Source organism: Candoia aspera, chromosome 1, assembly GCF_035149785.1.
Source record: "Candoia aspera isolate rCanAsp1 chromosome 1, rCanAsp1.hap2, whole genome shotgun sequence".
Classification (NCBI taxonomy): domain Eukaryota; kingdom Metazoa; phylum Chordata; class Lepidosauria; order Squamata; family Boidae; genus Candoia; species Candoia aspera.
In genome coordinates this window covers 51,107,158-51,125,552 of record NC_086153.1, presented here as the reverse complement: position 1 = coordinate 51,125,552, position 18,395 = coordinate 51,107,158, and the positions used below count along the sequence as shown (strand labels likewise).

The following is an 18,395-nucleotide window of genomic DNA, read 5'->3' as shown; positions in this document are numbered from 1 at the left end:
TGTTTCAGATTATATCAAAATGTAGATATCTAATATCTGAAGTAGCCATTGTTTTACATATATCCTAATGAAACAAATATAATATGCATATAGAGGCATTCAGGCAAGTGCATATTCACATACAGCATAAACATGCATATTAGGAATGAAAATAAAGTTTTTTAAACCTTTTATATTGAATTAAAACTACTGTTGCTTTTGAATCACTAACAGTTCAGTAAATATCAAATTGAAAAGCATACACATATCTGGTTTGAATTAAGAAATTGAGTTACAGGCTCATATGTGATGGTTGCCTTATTCCCAAAGAAACACAGACTCACTAGATAGGGCTAAGGATTTCTGGTTTATTGGGAATAGAACGCATACACGAAAAAGACGGGAATGAGCACATGGCGTGCGAGGTAGCCTGTAAATACCCGCAGTGCAGACGTGGTCCTTCCCCACCCCCCATTGTCCCAAAGTCCTGCCCGATGGTGAACCCGGAGTCTTGATGGGCGATCAGGGGGCGATTCCGGAGCCTCGATGGGCGATCAGGGGGATTAGCGCCGATTACTTCTGTCTTCTTCCTGTGTCTGGAGGAGGTGTGTCCCCCATGGTAATGAAGAGATGTCAGGGAGATAGGATGATGGCTTCCCGGGTCAGGGCAAAGGTATGTTTCCTTTGTCCTCTGTCTTGTATTGTCTTTCGGTGCTTACAGGATTAGCCCTGATTCTTTCCTTCCCCTTCCTCTAAATCGGTAAGGCATGTTCCCCGTTGTGATGTATGTATACATTGCAACGGGGGATATGTCAGTATTAAATAATAAAATAATAATTGATGATCATTACTTGGTGATACTCCCCCAAATACTTGGTGATACTCCCCCAAATTGTTCCATTTTAATGTGTGGACCTGCCTGGTACACAAACAGAATAGTGTAGCCTAAGATACGTTATTTTTGTACAGGATAATGTGGGTGCTTTCATATAAGTATTTATTAGTAGACCTATTATTTGTTTTCAGTAATTCCTGGGTTCAGAATTTGAAACTGAATAATTTTCTTTGTGTTTTAATTTTAAGACAACAGAAAAGAAACAAGATGTTGGAAAATTTGTTGATCTCCCAGGTGCAGAGATGGGGAAGGTCATTGTTAGATTTCCTCCTGAAGCAAGTGGGTAAGGTGAAATGTTCTGTGAAGGCTTAATTCTACATTCCTTTGACAAAATGGAAGAACATGCAATTAAATGAAGTTTTGCTTCCCATTACCATTACAAAAAGAAAATGTAAAAACATTCCAGTAAATTAAAAATATGTTTTCTATAAAATTGCATTTTTAAAAGTCTTTCTAATGTACATGACAGAGTAATATGTGAATTAGAAAGGAGCATGCAAATTAGTTTGTATGTTAGACTCAATATTCCATTCTGTATTAAAAAGTCTTCTGTAACATTCATTTAACATTTTTCTTGAGAAATACATTCTTTAGTTTGTAGTATTTCTGGTCACTCTAGTTTTGTTTTTTGCCTTCATTTATGTGGAAAATATAATGCTTGATAGTATTTGTGTTTTACCTACATAGTTTATGTAGGCTTGAGCTAATTATCAGACTGTATAATAGTTTTTGTTTTCAGAAGAGCAGCCATAATTAGGTGTTTGTAACAAACTGATTGGTTATGTGACACTTAACAAATTTACTGTGGAATTGGCTTTTGTGGATTACACATTCACTTCATCAGATACAAGTATTATTCTGAGCAAAGAACTTGTCTGGCTGTATATACATACATATGTATACCCCTAGTTTGTGGTTTGGAGGAGATAGTAAAAGGAGAGCTCATACAACACTAATTGAAGGTAACACAAGCATATAGGTAGTTCTTGAGTAATTGGGACCGGAATTTCCGTTGCTAAGTGATGTGGTCATAAAGCAATTGAGAGAGACAAGGATTGTTTTGGAAGTCAGTGAAGAAAACTAACAAGGAGCCTCCAGCAGCAGAGTGAATGGAATTAAAAATGATGAAATTATTTGGGATGAAATTGAAGTGAGGGAATTCTGAAAGGAGTGCTTCAGAGATTTTTATGACAATGATAATGACACGTGGAAGAGTAGAATTGAAATATGTTGTATAAATGTTAGCATCCAAAAACATGATGAAAAAGAAGTAATAAAAACCCAGATTTCTGGAAAATCCTGAAGACCTGGATGTGTTCCAGGGCATGGTGGTTGGGAAGTTAGGTGGCCCATGAGACGTTTTGGTTACCGATGAGTGTTAATTGGGTTTGTTCTTGGTGACCATTATAGGTTTGATGTTCTTGCTGTTCTTGTCTTTTGTATTATTGCTAGCTGCCCAAAGTTGCATTTGTGAGGTGGGTAGCCATAGAAATCAAAAAAATAAATATTGTGAGAATGCTGAAAAATGGTAAGGCTATAAATATAAATGGTGTAACTAGTGAAATGTTAAAGTATGAATGTGTCTATGCAGCTTCTTTAACATGTGCATGAAGACTGCATTTATGCCTGACAATTGGAAGAATGCCATTTTTGTTCTCCTGTACAAAGGAGAAGTACTATGAGTGAATAGAAAAACTATACAGGGATTAGTTTGCTAAGTGTACCTAGGATGGTGTTTGGCATAACTCTGCTCAAAAGGATACAAGAGGTGACAGCAGAATTTGTGAAGTTTGATATGGCAGAGAACAAACAGAGCAGATTTTTTCTTCTCAAAAGTTCACTGAGAACTATTTGAAAATGTTTCCCATCTCTTCGTTTGCAGGAGGAATGTGCTAAAGATAATAGGCTTGAATTATATAATGTTTTGCAAGAATATGGAATTGAATGTTGGCTGCTCAATACAATAATATGATGGAAGTAAAGCATGCATGAAAATAAATGGAATGCTTAGTGATTGGATCACTATTAAGGAATAAGTCAAGATTGTGTGATGCTTGTTTGGATGTTTAATATATTTGCAGATAAATATATAAGTAATTATTGTAGCAGAAGGCAACGGGCTAGCAACCAGGAGTCTGTGAGTTCTAGTCCTGCCTTAGGCATGAAAGCAGCTGGGTGACCTTGGGCCAGTCCCTCTCTCTCAGCCCAACTCACCTCACAGGGTTGCTGCTGTGGGGAAAATAGGAGGAGGAAGGAGTATTTGGTATGCTCGCAGCCTTGAGTTATTTATAAATAATAATAATAATAATAATGGCGGGATAGAAAAATAAATAAATAAATAAGTATTGGTTGGAGATGTGAATGTACATGTAGTTTTATATGCAGATGATGTTGGCTGAGAACCTGAATTATTTGCAGTGAGTGTTAGATATATTGTATGATGCAACAAGGAGTATGAATCTGGATATTTATCAAAGACCAAGGTAATTGTGTTTGACATGGAAAACAGAGTGAACAATTGTAAATTATAAATGAATGTTGAAAGCTAGAACAAGTAGAAGAATTTGTGTATATTGGTAGTAATTTTTCCACAGAAAATTGCCTGCTGCTTAGAAATAGGCAATATTCTAAGACTGACGAGAAAAATGTAAAATGTTCTAGATACTTGTGTCATAAAGTCCCCCATTGGGGGAGAGGGGCGGTAATATAAATCAAATAAATAAACAAACAAACAAATAAATAAATCCATCCATCCATCCATTATCCGGAAATACACAATAGTTGAGAATTGGAAATATTAATCTTAATTCTAAAGGAAATATTGTACTGTTCTGTTTGTCTGAGATAGATATCTGAGTTAGGCTTTCTTTACCACATGGGCAAAGTGATAATGGCAAACTATTTCCATTCATTTCTGAATCATTTTTTACATTCAGAATAGCATTCTTTTGCAGTTTCATCTGGGTGCATCAATACTATGACTGTGTTTAAGGTGCCAAATTATTTTTGTATATATTAGTGTATGTATGTGTATAAGGTAAAGGTAAAGGTTTCCCTTGACGTAAAGTCCAGTCGAGTCCGACTCTAGGGGGCGGTGCTCATCTCCGTTTCAAAGCCTTGGAGCCGGCGTTGTCCCTAGGGACACTTCCGGGTCATGTGGCCAGCATGACTGCACGGAACGCCGTTACCTTCCCGCCGAAGCGGTACCAATTAATCTACTCACATTTGCATGTTTTCGAACTGCTTGGTGTGCAGGAGCTGGGACGAGCAACGGGAGCTCACCCCGCCGCGCGGTTTCGAACCGCCGACCTTCCGATCGGCAGCTCAGCGGTTTAACCCGCAGCGCCACCGCGTCCCATGTATGTGTATATGTGTGTGTATAATTGTAAATGTTTAGTATTCTGTTTGGAATTTATTTTATTAGTAACTTCAGAGCTGCTTTGTGTGTTCTTAGTCCTTATTCTGAATGAACTCAAACTTGTTTCAGAAAATTTACATGAAGTAGTGTGAAGATTGATTAATGGTAAGGAATAGGGTAATTAATATTAAAAAATTGGATTTACAGTAGTACTCAGGCTATGAAATTGTGGCTGAAATCTAAATATTGTCAAGTTTTTTAATACTAAATAAAATACATTGATTGCATGGAGTCTATTGTAGTACGACAATATTTATAGGTTGCCTCATTTCTTTTTCAGTTTATATTTACTTTTTTTCTTCATATTGAAAGCATTAAATTATTTTGTTCTCTTCTATGATTTTGTTTCTAGATACTTGCATATTGGTCATGCAAAAGCTGCTCTATTGAATCAGCACTACCAGGTCAACTTCAAGGGTAAACTGATAATGAGATTTGATGATACAAATCCAGAGAAAGAAAAAGAAGACTTTGAAAAGGTATTTCAAAGACATTCATATATGGTTTATTTTAGAATTGAAATAAGCAAGATAAGTCAGTACAGATTTTGAGTAGGACAGTTTTGTACCTTTGATGTTAATTCAGAGGGTATAAATCACTTTAAATGCCATTAATTTATAATCTTGCTGAAACAAACACATTTTTAAAAGTAAATGACAGTGCACATTAAAATAATTTAGGACAGTGTTAATTTCTAAACTACTATTTTAATGTAATGAAAGTTTCCCAATGAATTTTCAGCTTGGTTTCTTTTTAATAGTATCATGTTGCTATTTTTACCCTTGAAATCAATAAAACATTTGCTTCCCTATTCATTACTGTTGGACCAAGGAACAGCTTTCTGTGGCATCTTCCCAGGCTGCTATAGTGATATTTGAAACGTTGTTAGAACCCAATTCAAGGAACAACTTCTGGATGATACTTTTCAGGGTTGCAGAAGTGCAAGGGGAGGAAATGTCACACTGTATTGTTTTAGATATTTTTAAGTAATTGGCATGCATGGAATCTTGGTTAGCTTTAAACAAAGTTGCTGAGTTACATACCTTAAAACTTGTCCATGTGAATTGGGTTAATATTGTATTACCTTTCAAAACAGTTGTTGCTGTTATTATCTTTTATATTGCCTTTAAATGTGAGTTAGAAAATTGAATAAGAAGGATCTTTGTTTCTAGTCCTGCAGATGCCTCTGTGATGATGTGTAATTAACTCCAAATTGCTTGTATCATTAGAATAACAAATAATGAGATCTATGGAAGAGTACGTTATAGAACTGTAACTGTATCTATATATACTTCTATACATATAAATTACGTATTTATATAATTATATAAATTATATAATAACATATTTTAAATTATAATAAATTTTAACATATAATAAATTATATATATTATATAAATTATATATTTATATAATTAAATAATATTTATATAATATTATATTATGTATAAGTGACATTACATATAACTTATGCAGAGCCGGTTTGGTCTAGTGGTTAAGGCAACAGGCTAGAAACCAGGAGATTGAGAGTTCTAGTCCTACCTTAGGCATGAAAGCCGGCTGGGTGACCCTGGGCCACTCTTTCTCAGCCCAACTCACCTCACAGGGTTGTTGTTGTGGGGAAAATAGGAGGAAGAAGGAGTATTAGGTATGTTTGCCCCCTTGAGTTATTTATAAAAAAATAATTCTGGCGGGATAAAAGTAAAATAAAGAAATAAACTTACTATGAAGTAACATTACTACAAGTCTAATTTTAAGTGAGTCCAATCTTAAATCATATTGCAATGCTCGCATTAACAGTAGTTGAGCTCTTTGCTAATTCTGTCCCTGCACTGTATATGTGTTATGCCTGGCTATGTTAACTATACTACATATTATTGTATGCCTTTCTTACTGCTTCCTGATTCTCTAGCTCAAACAGCATACAGGACTATATACAATGTCATGCATAGTTCTGCTCCTATAATCCCTTGCCTGTTCCCAGGCTCTGCAGCAGTGATTCTGCAAATGCTTTAGAGCAGTTTTGCGTGATGCAGTTCTGGGACATCACCCAAAACTGTATCCAACCCACAGGCAGTTTCTATGGATTGCATTAAAAATAGTTGACATAGGAAACTTGTGAAACCTCTGACAGTCTTCTAAGTGGGCAGTATTGCCTTTGTCAGTGAAATTTCTAAAGTTCTATTTCTTGAATTACACATTTACAGCTCCTTGAAATGACAAAATGTAGCAATGTAGGACAGGTTGCCATATATAATACAGTGTAATAATAGAAAAAAAAATTAAATACCAATCTAATGCTTTAAAAATCATATGTGCAGGTGATCTTGGAAGATGTTGCAATGCTTCACATTAAGCCAGACCAATTTACATACACCTCTGATCATTTTGAAAAAATAATGAAATATGCTGAGAAACTCATTCATGAAGGAAAGGCTTATGTAGATGACACGCCAGCAGAACAGATGAAAATGGAGCGAGAGCAGAGAATAGAGTCTAAACACAGGAATAATTGTAAGATGTTCTATCAAAGTTGTATCCTTTTTGACTGAATTAATTAAACATCTCTAATATTTGGTAATTATCTCATTAACATCAAGTTACATAACCCTTCTGTGTTTGAGATAATGATTAAAAATAACCTCACTGAGTTGTTGGCTGCACTTGGGTATCTTATATAAGTCAGCATATTATTTGTTTGATTTTGGCTGGCTGTGATGCATGAATCAATCCATTGGGATTTATGAACAATGACGTATGGTTTAGTTTATGATTGGGTAATGCCAAACTCACTGGAAAGAATGTTGAGATGAGACTGAAAGACACATGCTTTATATGTAAATACAAATTACTTTGTTTGTAAATGTAAATTATTTTTCATATGTAAATATTGTATAATAATATCAGAGCAAATTTAATCCAAATTAAATATTTGTAATCTGACAGCTGTTGAGAAGAATCTTCACATGTGGGAAGAAATGAAAAAGGGAACAGAATATGGGCAGACTTGCTGTCTACGAGCAAAAATTGATATGAATAGTAATAATGGATGCATGCGAGACCCAACTCTTTATCGTTGTAAAAATCAGCCACACCCACGTACTGGAAATAAGTACAAGTATGTGTTGAGGAAGAATCTCCTTTCATTTTCTTAGACTTTTCTATTCTATTTTTTCTTAGATCTACAACATAGCTTCTGGTTTCCTGGAAATGATTTTAACATTCCAGGCCTTCTTTATTTTTGTAGGGAGTTTTATAGCCTGATAAAATCTGATACTGAGTAGGCATATGGTTGTTACAGTATACGTCTATTGTTAAGTATGGAAGGACGTCCATTCTTAAAGCAACTAGCAATTTTAAGTTCCTAAACTGTAGGACTAAATCAGTCATTCCCATGAGAGAGAGGTTAGTGACAGGTCCGAATCTCTCCATCCACTGAAGATGGGCGGAAAAGAACAAAGTAAAGAAATTCTACAAGTGCTTCTTTTAGATTTTCATTTGTTGAGGTATTCACAGGAATGCAATTGAGCAATGTAAGAAAAATAGTTTTTCATTCTTAGTTAAGAATTTAGGAGTATATTAGGGATGAAATATCTCTCTTAAAAAAGAGAAGGGAGAAAAACTGAACAAGAACTAAGAACTAATATTTTAATGCCTTCTTTCCCATGGGCATTTGTAATTGGTGAGAATACATCTTTATTTGGTAGTCTTCGAAGTGAGCATGAGAAAGAGTAAGCACCTTTCCCTTCCATACTGATTCTTCCCTGGAACTGCTCCCCTGCTCCCACATACTCTTAATTGGGGAAATGTTATTTGCTGATATTTCTGATGTTACTTTCTGGAATGTTTGTGCCAAACCAATTTGCTATATTAACTAATATTTAAGAATGAGTGCCTGTGCTATAAATGAATTAAAAAATGTATCTATTTTCCCCCCTTTCTGGGATATTTGTAGTTCCGGGAACTAACACATTGCCCAGATTATGTAAAGGATTCTCCAGATCTTAATATTTTAGGAATAACCCATACTTAATGTCAGGCTATTCAAATACAGAGTAAAGTTTGCAATTGCTTAAACATCCTTCCTATTGTTTTTAATGTGCACGAGCAGACTGATAAATACTATTGCTTCAGTGATTGCTTAATAAATTGGTACTTGTAAGACTTGACATCTGTCAAGTATGGATGAAGATTAATTGTGTTTCTACTTACCTTTCAGTATTTATCCCACATACGACTTTGCCTGCCCCATAGTTGACAGTGTAGAAGGTGTTACTCATGCATTAAGAACAACAGAATACCATGATAGAGATGAGCAATTCTACTGGATCATTCAAGCCTTGGAAATAAGGAAGCCCTACATCTGGGAGTACAGCCGTTTAAACCTCAACAATACTGTGCTTTCTAAAAGAAAGCTCACCTGGTTTGTCAATGAAGGGCTGGTGGATGGCTGGTAAGTGAAGTCTTACAACTATTCAAAAATATTGGCTTGCATTTTTTAAAATGTTCTCACTACTAGCTCATGGGCTTCATGAGGCCTTCAGATGCCTCTCTGCTTCTGTTCACCCTTTATTCCCCTGCTGCTAATTTACTACTGATGAAATCATTTTTAAAAATTTCACTGCAACATCAGAATTATTATTGCTGTGATAGAACTTCTCTTTTCATGGTCAGCCTTTTAAGAATAGCTTCTAGAACAAGGATTTAGAAGGACTTGTAGGCTACACATGCTCCTCCCCTTTCCTTTGTGGTTCTGTAAGCACCCAAAGATTGCACTACTTTAATTTGGTGAATATGAAAGGAAGTGAAATAATTTGTCTGAGGGGGAAGGATATGTTTCAATGTCTGGGAAGAGTGTGTGAGCATATATAAAATCCATAAAAATTCTGCAGCCGCTAATGTGGCGCTCAGTTTCTTCCCTAATGTTCTTGGAGATATGTGTGGTAACTTTCCCAATAAATACATATCTATGCTCACTTTCACTTTCATACTTACTTGATATTTTTGTTCTTCATAGGGAAAAGGCCAAGAATTAAAGAGATGCTAAGAATTAGCCAATGTTAGATATTGTAACTGATGCAGGCTAAGATAAGGCTGTGTAGAATGGATCGGTGTTTTGAATTCATAAAAGCGTTTTTTAAAAAAGCCATCCCATTTCTTCAGTGTTAAACTAAGTACTGATTCCTTTCTTCAAGGGATGACCCAAGATTTCCAACTGTGCGCGGTGTCCTCAGAAGAGGTATGACAGTAGAAGGATTGAAGCAGTTTATTGCTGCACAGGTAAGTATCTTTATTTTCATATTATGTACAAATGTATTGCTATAGCGTCTTTGTAAAATTATGGTGGAATCCATTGCTCATCTTTGACTTGCAGAATTTCTTACAACCTTTGCAGCTTCCTAAAATTTTCTTTGGGAGATCATCTGTCTCCCTTGGAACAAGATTTGAAGAAAATGAGCAGGGCTGTAAGGGGAGGGGAAATTAATTCCTTCTGCTGGTGAAGAATTTCCATTAGGGGAAGAGATGTATCAAATTCCACTCATAATAATCTTTGATGGTCCCTTCCTAGATAACATCTGAAAAATCTTACTTTTCCCTTTGCTTGTCAAATCTGTACAGTAATTTTAAGAAGAAAGTGATTATGTAAAACACTTTGGGGATAAGACCCTCACAAGTACATTTCCATTAATTCCTTTAAAAATGATATTGCTAATAATTGTAAACAATTATTAAGTTAACCTGAAAACTAAAAAATAAATCCAGGTGAAACTATAGTGAAACCTTATTTTAACTGACAAATTGGGTAGAGGATATCAGTTATTCCCCAAACTCTTATAAATAAAAGAATTTGTCTTCACATCAATGCATGTAACATTCATGTGATAACATGATGCAAATTATGTAACTATGACATAATTACCAAAATGACATAAATTGTAACAGAATTTGGTCCGTTGCTTCAAGGTCCAGAAAATTGTCTGTTGCATCAAGGTCCAAAAAATTGAGGTTTCTCTGTATTTATTTTGAAATAATGCTGTGCAGCTTTAGAGAGGATTCTGTATTTCTTTTGAGAAGCATGGTAGCTTCATTGCTAGACTTACAGATGGGAAAAGGTAAGATGGATTTATGTTTAGAAGAAAATTCCAGCTTATTAGTATTTATACGAGTATTAAAAATTAGGAAAATAGTTTCATTTATTTGTTTGATTCATTTATATCCTGCCTTTATTTTGTACAACTAAAGGTGGTATACATAATTTTGAGGTAAAATATTTTATAAAGCAAATATTTGTTGTATGAATGATACCCAGCTTGAAAATTAGTTTTAGTACGCACGTTGTTAGAATATAGTTTCTGAGCTATTGAAAGTTTAATAAAGCACACTTTGTTAAAAAAGCTGTTGCAACAGAAAAATAAAATTTATTAAAAGATTTCCTCTTTTAATTGATTTATCTTCCCAAAAGAGCCAATTAATATTACTATACACTTAAAAAAGAATATTGCTATTGTCTTACAAAAGTGTATATATAAGCACACAGGCAAATGGCAAAATTAATAATATTTAAATTAAAGTACATTGATGTACAAGTTACTTCCTTCTTGCTATTTGATGGATATAGGGATTTCTGACTTTGCCTGCATTGAGTATATGGTTTCAATATAGTTGTATTATTTAGCAGTTCTATTTTTTAAAAAATCAAAATAGTAAAAACATGGTGCTTAAGAGTAAACATGCAGTGTGCAGAATCACCCTGCGATAGATTTGGCATTAGCACCCAGCTTCTTCAGGCCGCTGTTAGGGACTAAAAACTGTATTTCAGTTGCCTCCACCCCCCCACCAACATTTATCATTGTGTATCAAATGTCTGTAATGTGGTATTGAATGTCGCTTACTCAGACAATGCATTTTTTCCTTAACATTTTACAGGGATCTTCAAGATCAGTTGTAAACATGGAATGGGATAAAATTTGGTCATTTAACAAAAAGGTACATTTGTCTTTATTTTAATCTGATGACATTTCAGGTGGACACCTGCTCTTGTATTGATAGTGAATCCAGAATTCTTTGAGTGCACTTTCAGGACCAGTGAATGCAGTTTGTTGCTTCATCTGCCTCTTTTTCAGGAAAATGGAATGTCCATCTTGCTAACAAGGCTTACATTGATCTTACTTACTTTTGCCAAATCAATTCTGAATTGTTGTTTTTGGATTGTATGGGAAGGTAATGATATTTTGCTGATGTAAATCTGATATGAAATTCTGCATTTCATTTTTCTGCCATCAAGCTGCGAACTATCTGTAAGAAGGTATTACTTAACGCTTTTTCTGCCTTAGCATATAGCTTACAGTATTGTAAGCATACATAGCATAAGCAATCATTATGCAGCTTCTCATACACAATCACATTTGCTTACATAACAAGAGCTATATATTTCCATAAAAATGCATTATTCCTATGCTAAAGAGAAAAAAAATGATTTCTCAATAGAGGAGAGAGTTTAAAAGCTATTCACTCTGCCTTTCTGCAGTATACAGAAGGCTATAATATTTCCTCCGCAAGATAATTAGTAAACTTCTTTCATTGTTCTTCAGTTGAAAGATTAAACAAGGAATACTGCATCTTCACATGATTAGTTGCTTTTTGGCAGCAAGTGCTTGGACACTATAATAAGGCGAACTGTTGGTGTCTCTCTGCACAATTCTGTGGCTGTTCCTATTCTTTAACATGCATCTGGATTTTTGCTTCGTTTCAAATAGGTTTTTCCCAGATTTCAGTATTTGCTTGCCTGGCATGTGTCTTGTAATCTCCTATAGCTCTTCCAATTCGTTCTCTTCATTTATGTGAGGGATTATCAATTGGTTCTTTCTGTTGCTGCATAAATTGTGTATTAAATTTACAAAACATAATAATTTTTAGCTGAAGCTGTTGGACTGCTCACTTGTTAGGGCTGTATATTGCCCTGTATAGTGACTTCTCATTGAGCAAGAGTGAAGCTGAAGTGTTGAATTTCCTGTAAGATACTATTGGTTCTCAAGAAAGGAAAATTATTTGATCAGTAGAAGCATTAACAAAATTTAACGATTAGAGCAGAAGAGAATCCCTCTTAATGCAGTAAACAACTGCTGGTTAGTCATGGACTAATTAAAGATTTGAATTTTTCCAAAAATTGTGGATAAAATAAGCTATTTGTATCTTTGCATACTTTTTAATCACATAAGAGTTGCTAATGTGTAAATCTCATCCAGAGCCAGAGAGCTGACTTTGAACCCTGTGATGTGAGGTTAATATGTCAACAATTTGCTTGTATTTATGATAGGCAGCAAAGGCATGAGTGATGCTTCTCTTATACATCTCTAAGAATGTATTTCCAAGAATACAGAATGTAGTCTTTATTAGTTATTTTTAGTTACTTATATGTTTTATATAAGTTTAAGCATGAAATATGGAGGGTTTCCCCCCCCCCATTGTTTAGCTTTTTGTATTTTTTCCCATTTGCGTAAAATTGGGAAATTTGGGAAAAAAGAATATAAGATATTTTCTTGTAAGTAGAAGTTTTCAATAATTTTTTTAAACAATACTAGTTCTGGGGGTTGCAAATGAGGTTCTGAGAACTGTAGGGGGACCACAGGTTACCCACGCTTCCTTAAAACCTCCAAATTGTATAAAATAATAAGTCATTCAGTTGTATAGAATAATATGTCATTGAAGGAAGATGGAAATGCTTAAAATAAATAATTTAGTAGTGTGTTAACAACAGAAACAATATTGGTGAAAAATGCTATACTTGAGTATTAAGTAAGTTAGAAAAAATAGTTTCTATAGTGAAGCAGAAATAGAGGCTATTTTTAAGTGCAGTGCTTTAATGTTGCCTTATTATAGTGCTCTAAAGCTGTTAAATTTAAATAATCATGCTAGAAAGCAGACTTTTTGGAATACATTTATAGAAAATATGTGGCTTCAATGAGAAATCAGTGATTTGGTAAGGAGAAAATTATGGAATTTTGTTTATAAAAGAAAAAAAATAAAAGTATTTTAAATTGCAGTGTGTCATTTGGCTTTTTAATATAATTTTTTCCTGTTTAAAGAGCATCCCACAGTAATTCTGACTGCCTATTTTTCAGTCTCAGAAAAGGTTATATATTAATAATAATGTAATGCATACATGTAGATATGCCTGTATTTAAAACTGATGAGTGATCAAAGTGGCTCAGATCCAAAGAAAATGTTTACAGTTAACATGTATGTTTAACCAAATTACACAGTTTCCTCCAGTTAGGAATGCCTATACCTACAAACTCATTTGAAACTATGTACTTTGTTGTCAGGAATTTAATATTTGTGTCCTTCCCCTTTTTCAATTTTTGTGATATTGATGTTCAGTTTTTAAAAGTGAGATGTCACTTTTGCAGCTTCCCTCCCAAAAGTGATTTTTGGTTTTTTTTTAAATGAATTTTTTCCTTAAAGTACAGGAAAATTGCATAAGCGTATTTTGTGTTTGGCTTTGTTGTTATATTTTAAATTCAAGAAATTTTAATTGCAGTCAACAGTGCAGTAACACAAAGAATACCAGTTAATATTCCTAGATGGCTTGTGTGTATATGTGTACTTTTTCATTCACATAACTCTGATCTTTGCTTCAAACATAAGTGAATAATTGAATAATTATAATTTTTAAATTATTATCCCTGGGGTATAGGTTATAGATCCAGTGGCACCTCGGTACACTGCTTTGCTAAAGGATGAAATAGTCACAGTGAATATTCCTGGAGCTCAAGAAGAGATGAAAGAAGTGGCCAAACATCCAAAGGTTTGTTTAAAAAAGTGCTGTAAGGAAAATGTTGAAATGTCAGAACTGATACAGAATCCTAGAGTTTGTCTACAAAATGAAGAGAAAGCAAAATCAAATTACCATATCTGACTATTGTAAGAGACTGTCAGAGTTTGGAAGAACAGCAGAGTTAACAAAAGGATTTAAACATGTAAATGTCTTCAACCAGCATTATAGAAATGGTTGGCCACTGCCTTCTTCCTCGTTGCTTTTTCAGTTTCTTTCCTAGCCTACAGCCTTAGAATTCCCAGGATATCTTCCCATCCAAGTACTAACAAGGCGTAACCTTGCTTAGCTCTGAGATTTGAGCAGTGCTGCCATCTGCTGAGGCTATGAAGGAATGAGATGGAGTTTGGACGGGCATAAAGTGCCTTTTCAGTTCTGGAGAAAAGTCTGTGGAAAGAAAAAACTTATACTGTAGGTTATTTAAATTAAATAAAATTTTAATTATGTAAATTATTTAGATATAATTTAAGTAAAAGATTGACATTAAATATTGACATTAAAAATACTGCAATTAAACATTAAACTAAACTAAACTAAACATAATGTTGATTCTGAGTCCATCCACATCTTTGTCCAGTTCCCCTCCACCTTTTGGACTGCACCTCCCTAGTGTACCTTTCCAAGGTACCTCTCAGACTATCCAAAAAGTTGTTTCCTCTTGGCTTAAGGAAAACAATTTACCACAATGACAAACACACAACTTTTGCATTTTCTTCCAGAATAGATTGTTCTGTTGTAATTTTTCTAACACAAACCAGCTCTTCACCCTTTTCTGTTAATATGCAGAATGCTGAAGTTGGCTTGAAGCCTGTCTGGTATAGTCCCAAAGTGCTGGTTGAAGGAGCAGATGCAGAGACATTGACAGAAGGAGAAATGGTTACATTTATTAACTGGGGCAACATAATCATCACTAAAATACACAAGTAGGTTTTACATTGGATTTTATCTTTTGATACTGTATTTGGAATTTCTTCTTCAATATTTAAAACCTGTAGTGGGTTGAAATCATTACAGTATATATTCCATTTCAAAACCCACTCTCCTTTTCACTGCACATGAGATTCTTGGAAACCATACAGTAGGTGATACAGGGAACCATACTGGTAGTCCTCAAATTACAACCATAACTGGGACTGGAATTTCAGTCACTAAGCGAGATGGGGTAGTAAAGTGAGACATTATGTGACTGCATCGCTTAGCGGTGGCAATCCTGGTAATCCCCGTTGCTGTTGTTAAGCAAATTTTGCCAGTTGTTAGCCAAGGAGCCACCCCAATCCAAGCCAATCCAGCCTTGAGCCTCAGTGAAGTAATGGACAGCCTCCTACTCCCCCCCCACCTATCTCCCCCCCATCTTTACTCTTGAGGCCACCCTGTACCTTTCCTTGCGGGGTGGCAAGCAGCCCCAGAACTGCCTAGCTCTGGGGCTGCTTGCCACGCCCTGGGAAGCTGCAGTCTCTCCAGCCCAGTACCAGCCATAGTCACCCTCACTACCCTGCACTCTGCCGCCCTAGCTGACTTTCACCATCTTCTTGCTCCTACTGCTGATGAGACATGCCCAGCCTCGCTGCTGGGCCAGGCTGGGGCTGGGCTTTGCACTGTGCTGCAGCTCTGGGGCAATGAATGGTAAGCCAGGCCGGGCATGCCTCGTCAGCAGCGGGAGCAAGAAGGTGTCGAAGGTCAGCTGGAATGGTGGAGCGCAGGCCAGCAGGGGGCCAAAAGGGCATAGATTGGGGGCGGGGGAGATAGGCAGGTGGGGGAGTTGAAGTTCCCCTGAGGTCATAAGTGCATGTGGGCTGCCAAGCGCCTGAATTTTGATCATGTGACCGCAGGGATGCTGCAACTGCTGTACCGAGACTTCAGGCACGGGTCATAAGTTCCTTTGTTCAGTGCCACCATAAGTTTGAACAGTTGCTGAACAAATAGTCATAAATCGAGGACTACCTGTACTAAGGGAGAGATGAGAGTTGAAATGGTAGGGGATGTGGTGACTTGTATGACCGTAAGCTCTTTCTCCTCATATGAGAATCCTGTTAAATTTAAATAATCTATTTGGGCTATTAAATTTGACTGCCATTTCTTAAGATTCACTAATCTTGGAAATTAAGTTAATTTCCTGGGCAAGGTTTTATCATTTAGTTTTAAAACACACAGGTAATCAGAATATTTGTTCTGTTTCTTTGTAGGAACTTCACTGGGAAAATCACATCTATTGATGCTAAATTAAATTTGGAGAATAAGGACTACAAAAAAACTACTAAAATTACCTGGCTAGCAGAAACCTCTTGTGCTTCTCTCACTCCAACTATCTGTGTAAACTACGAACACTTGATCACCAAGCCTGTCCTAGGCAAGGAGGAAGACTTCAAACAGTACATCAACAGAAATAGCAAAGTACCTGTTATATTATTATTAACTGTTGCATTTGTACCTCAGAATGATAGTCCGTCCTATGTGTATTTCAAGAAACAGCATGGAATACATGAGTCCTCCTCCCTCTTCAAATCTCACTGGTCCTTAAACCTGACTTGCATTCAAACTGACTCAGTAAACTTGGTGGCTGAATTGAGGTTTTATCCTGTAGTTTCCTGGTCAAAATTCAACATTCTAGCCCATCTTCACTAAAATGGAGTCTACTAAATCTTGGGACTACAGCTCCTACCGTCGCTAATTATTGGCAAGAGGGCCTCATATTGGGAAAGATCAGGCTAGCCATTATCACATATGTGATTCTATGATTGCTTTTTCTTCATCTTACATTTGGGTCTTCATGAGTTGCTTTATGGAGAATTAAGGATTTTCTGTATCCAGCTGAAACGTTAGCCTTCATGTTGACCTTAGTCATTCAGCACAACTACAGTAATTCTTAGTATGTAGAGAACTTTGTTCTTAGGAAGTCATACAACTTGTTTTTAACTGTTTACAGCAAGAAGAACTGATGTTAGGTGATCCTTGCCTAAAAGATTTGAAAAAAGGAGACATCATACAACTTCAGAGAAGAGGCTTTTATATTTGTGATCAACCATATGAGCCTATTAGGTGAGTATTTAGAAACCTCCTTGGTTTTAACTGTATCACAGATTTGGAAAAGTTTGGAATGGCCATTTTATTATTTTTTTTCCAGCACTGAATTGTTGAAGTAGAATTAACATATTTATAGTCCTGCCGTTGTCTATAAAAAAGTCTAGATTTCTGCATTGCATTTAGCTAAACTATATAGAAGACCTTTACATCGTATTTAACAAAGGAAAACAGGGACATAGTACAGTTCAACCACAACAAAATTTGAAAGCAGGCAACCTAAAATACTTTCAATGGCATTTTCTCCCATTTATAGAATATGCAAACAACAAATTTAAACTTTTATAGATAAATTAACAGTGCTTGTTATTTTGAAAATTATATTTTGAACTGCTATATTGACTGTTCATTAGGCTTTATTATGCATTTGTTTGTGGCTGTCAAAAGAAGCCATTTTGGAGTATATGGAAATGTAAGAAAATGTTTTCCTAATGTTCTACAGTGTGCCCCCCCACCCCCCACCCTAGTTCTGTCTGTTTCTCTGTCTTTCACCAATGCAGCCATTTTTCTCCTGGATTTACTGCTATGGGGATGGGTGGGGTATAAGAAGAAGGTATCTTGATTTTAAGTTAACTAGTATGCTGGGTGTGTTGAAGCACCATAGTCAGTTTATGTAAATCCTTAGATGCATTGTTAAATCTTGATCCACATAACCTTACCTGTCACTTTTCTGCTGCCCTTCCTGTTCTGCACTTTCCTTATGAATATAATACATGAAATTTCACAAACACTGTTTTATTTCTATAAACATTTAATGTTTAAATGTTGTAAGTGATAATTTTCATATTTATTCATTTGTTTGTTATGGCTAAATTATTAAGTTGAATATAAATCTTTGTTTCTAGTCCATATAGTTGTAAAGAAGCTCCATGCATTTTGATTTATATCCCTGATGGGCATACAAAAGAAATGCCAACATCTGGCTCAAAGGAGAAGACCAAAGCAGAAACAGCAAAGAAAGAGGTAAGAAGATCCGATTTATATACATTTTTCATCAAAAGTAATATTGATGGACATTAGTGTTTCTTATGCAAAAGGAAGAGGGGCCGACCAAGGGCAAGGTGGATGGATGATATTCTAGAGGTGACGGACTCGTCCCTGGGGGAGCTGGGGATGTTGACGACCGACAGGAAGCTCTGGCGTGGGCTGGTCCATGAAGTCACGAAGAGTCGGAAGCGACTAAACGAATA

General features: G+C 35.6%; 1 protein-coding gene across 4 annotated transcripts in view; it reads left to right on the top strand.

Moving 5' to 3' along the window:
- EPRS1 (glutamyl-prolyl-tRNA synthetase 1) overlaps positions 1 to 18,395 on the top strand; it is a 45,942-nt gene that overhangs the window by 7,278 nt on the left and 20,269 nt on the right. For 2 of the 4 annotated variants that reach the window (XM_063303616.1, XM_063303598.1), the window contains exons 6-18: positions 1,063 to 1,157; positions 4,645 to 4,771; positions 6,614 to 6,806; positions 7,239 to 7,410; positions 8,512 to 8,745; positions 9,488 to 9,572; positions 11,220 to 11,279; positions 11,578 to 11,598; positions 13,990 to 14,100; positions 14,914 to 15,050; positions 16,311 to 16,518; positions 17,051 to 17,163; positions 18,051 to 18,168. In XM_063303616.1, the coding sequence (XP_063159686.1) occupies positions 1,063 to 1,157; positions 4,645 to 4,771; positions 6,614 to 6,806; positions 7,239 to 7,410; positions 8,512 to 8,745; positions 9,488 to 9,572; positions 11,220 to 11,279; positions 11,578 to 11,598; positions 13,990 to 14,100; positions 14,914 to 15,050; positions 16,311 to 16,518; positions 17,051 to 17,163; positions 18,051 to 18,168 (1,674 nt within the window). The remainder of the gene's footprint in view (positions 1 to 1,062; positions 1,158 to 4,644; positions 4,772 to 6,613; positions 6,807 to 7,238; positions 7,411 to 8,511; positions 8,746 to 9,487; positions 9,573 to 11,219; positions 11,280 to 11,577; positions 11,599 to 13,989; positions 14,101 to 14,913; positions 15,051 to 16,310; positions 16,519 to 17,050; positions 17,164 to 18,050; positions 18,169 to 18,395) is intronic. The other 2 variants (XM_063303625.1, XM_063303607.1) reach the window with 1 other exon arrangement.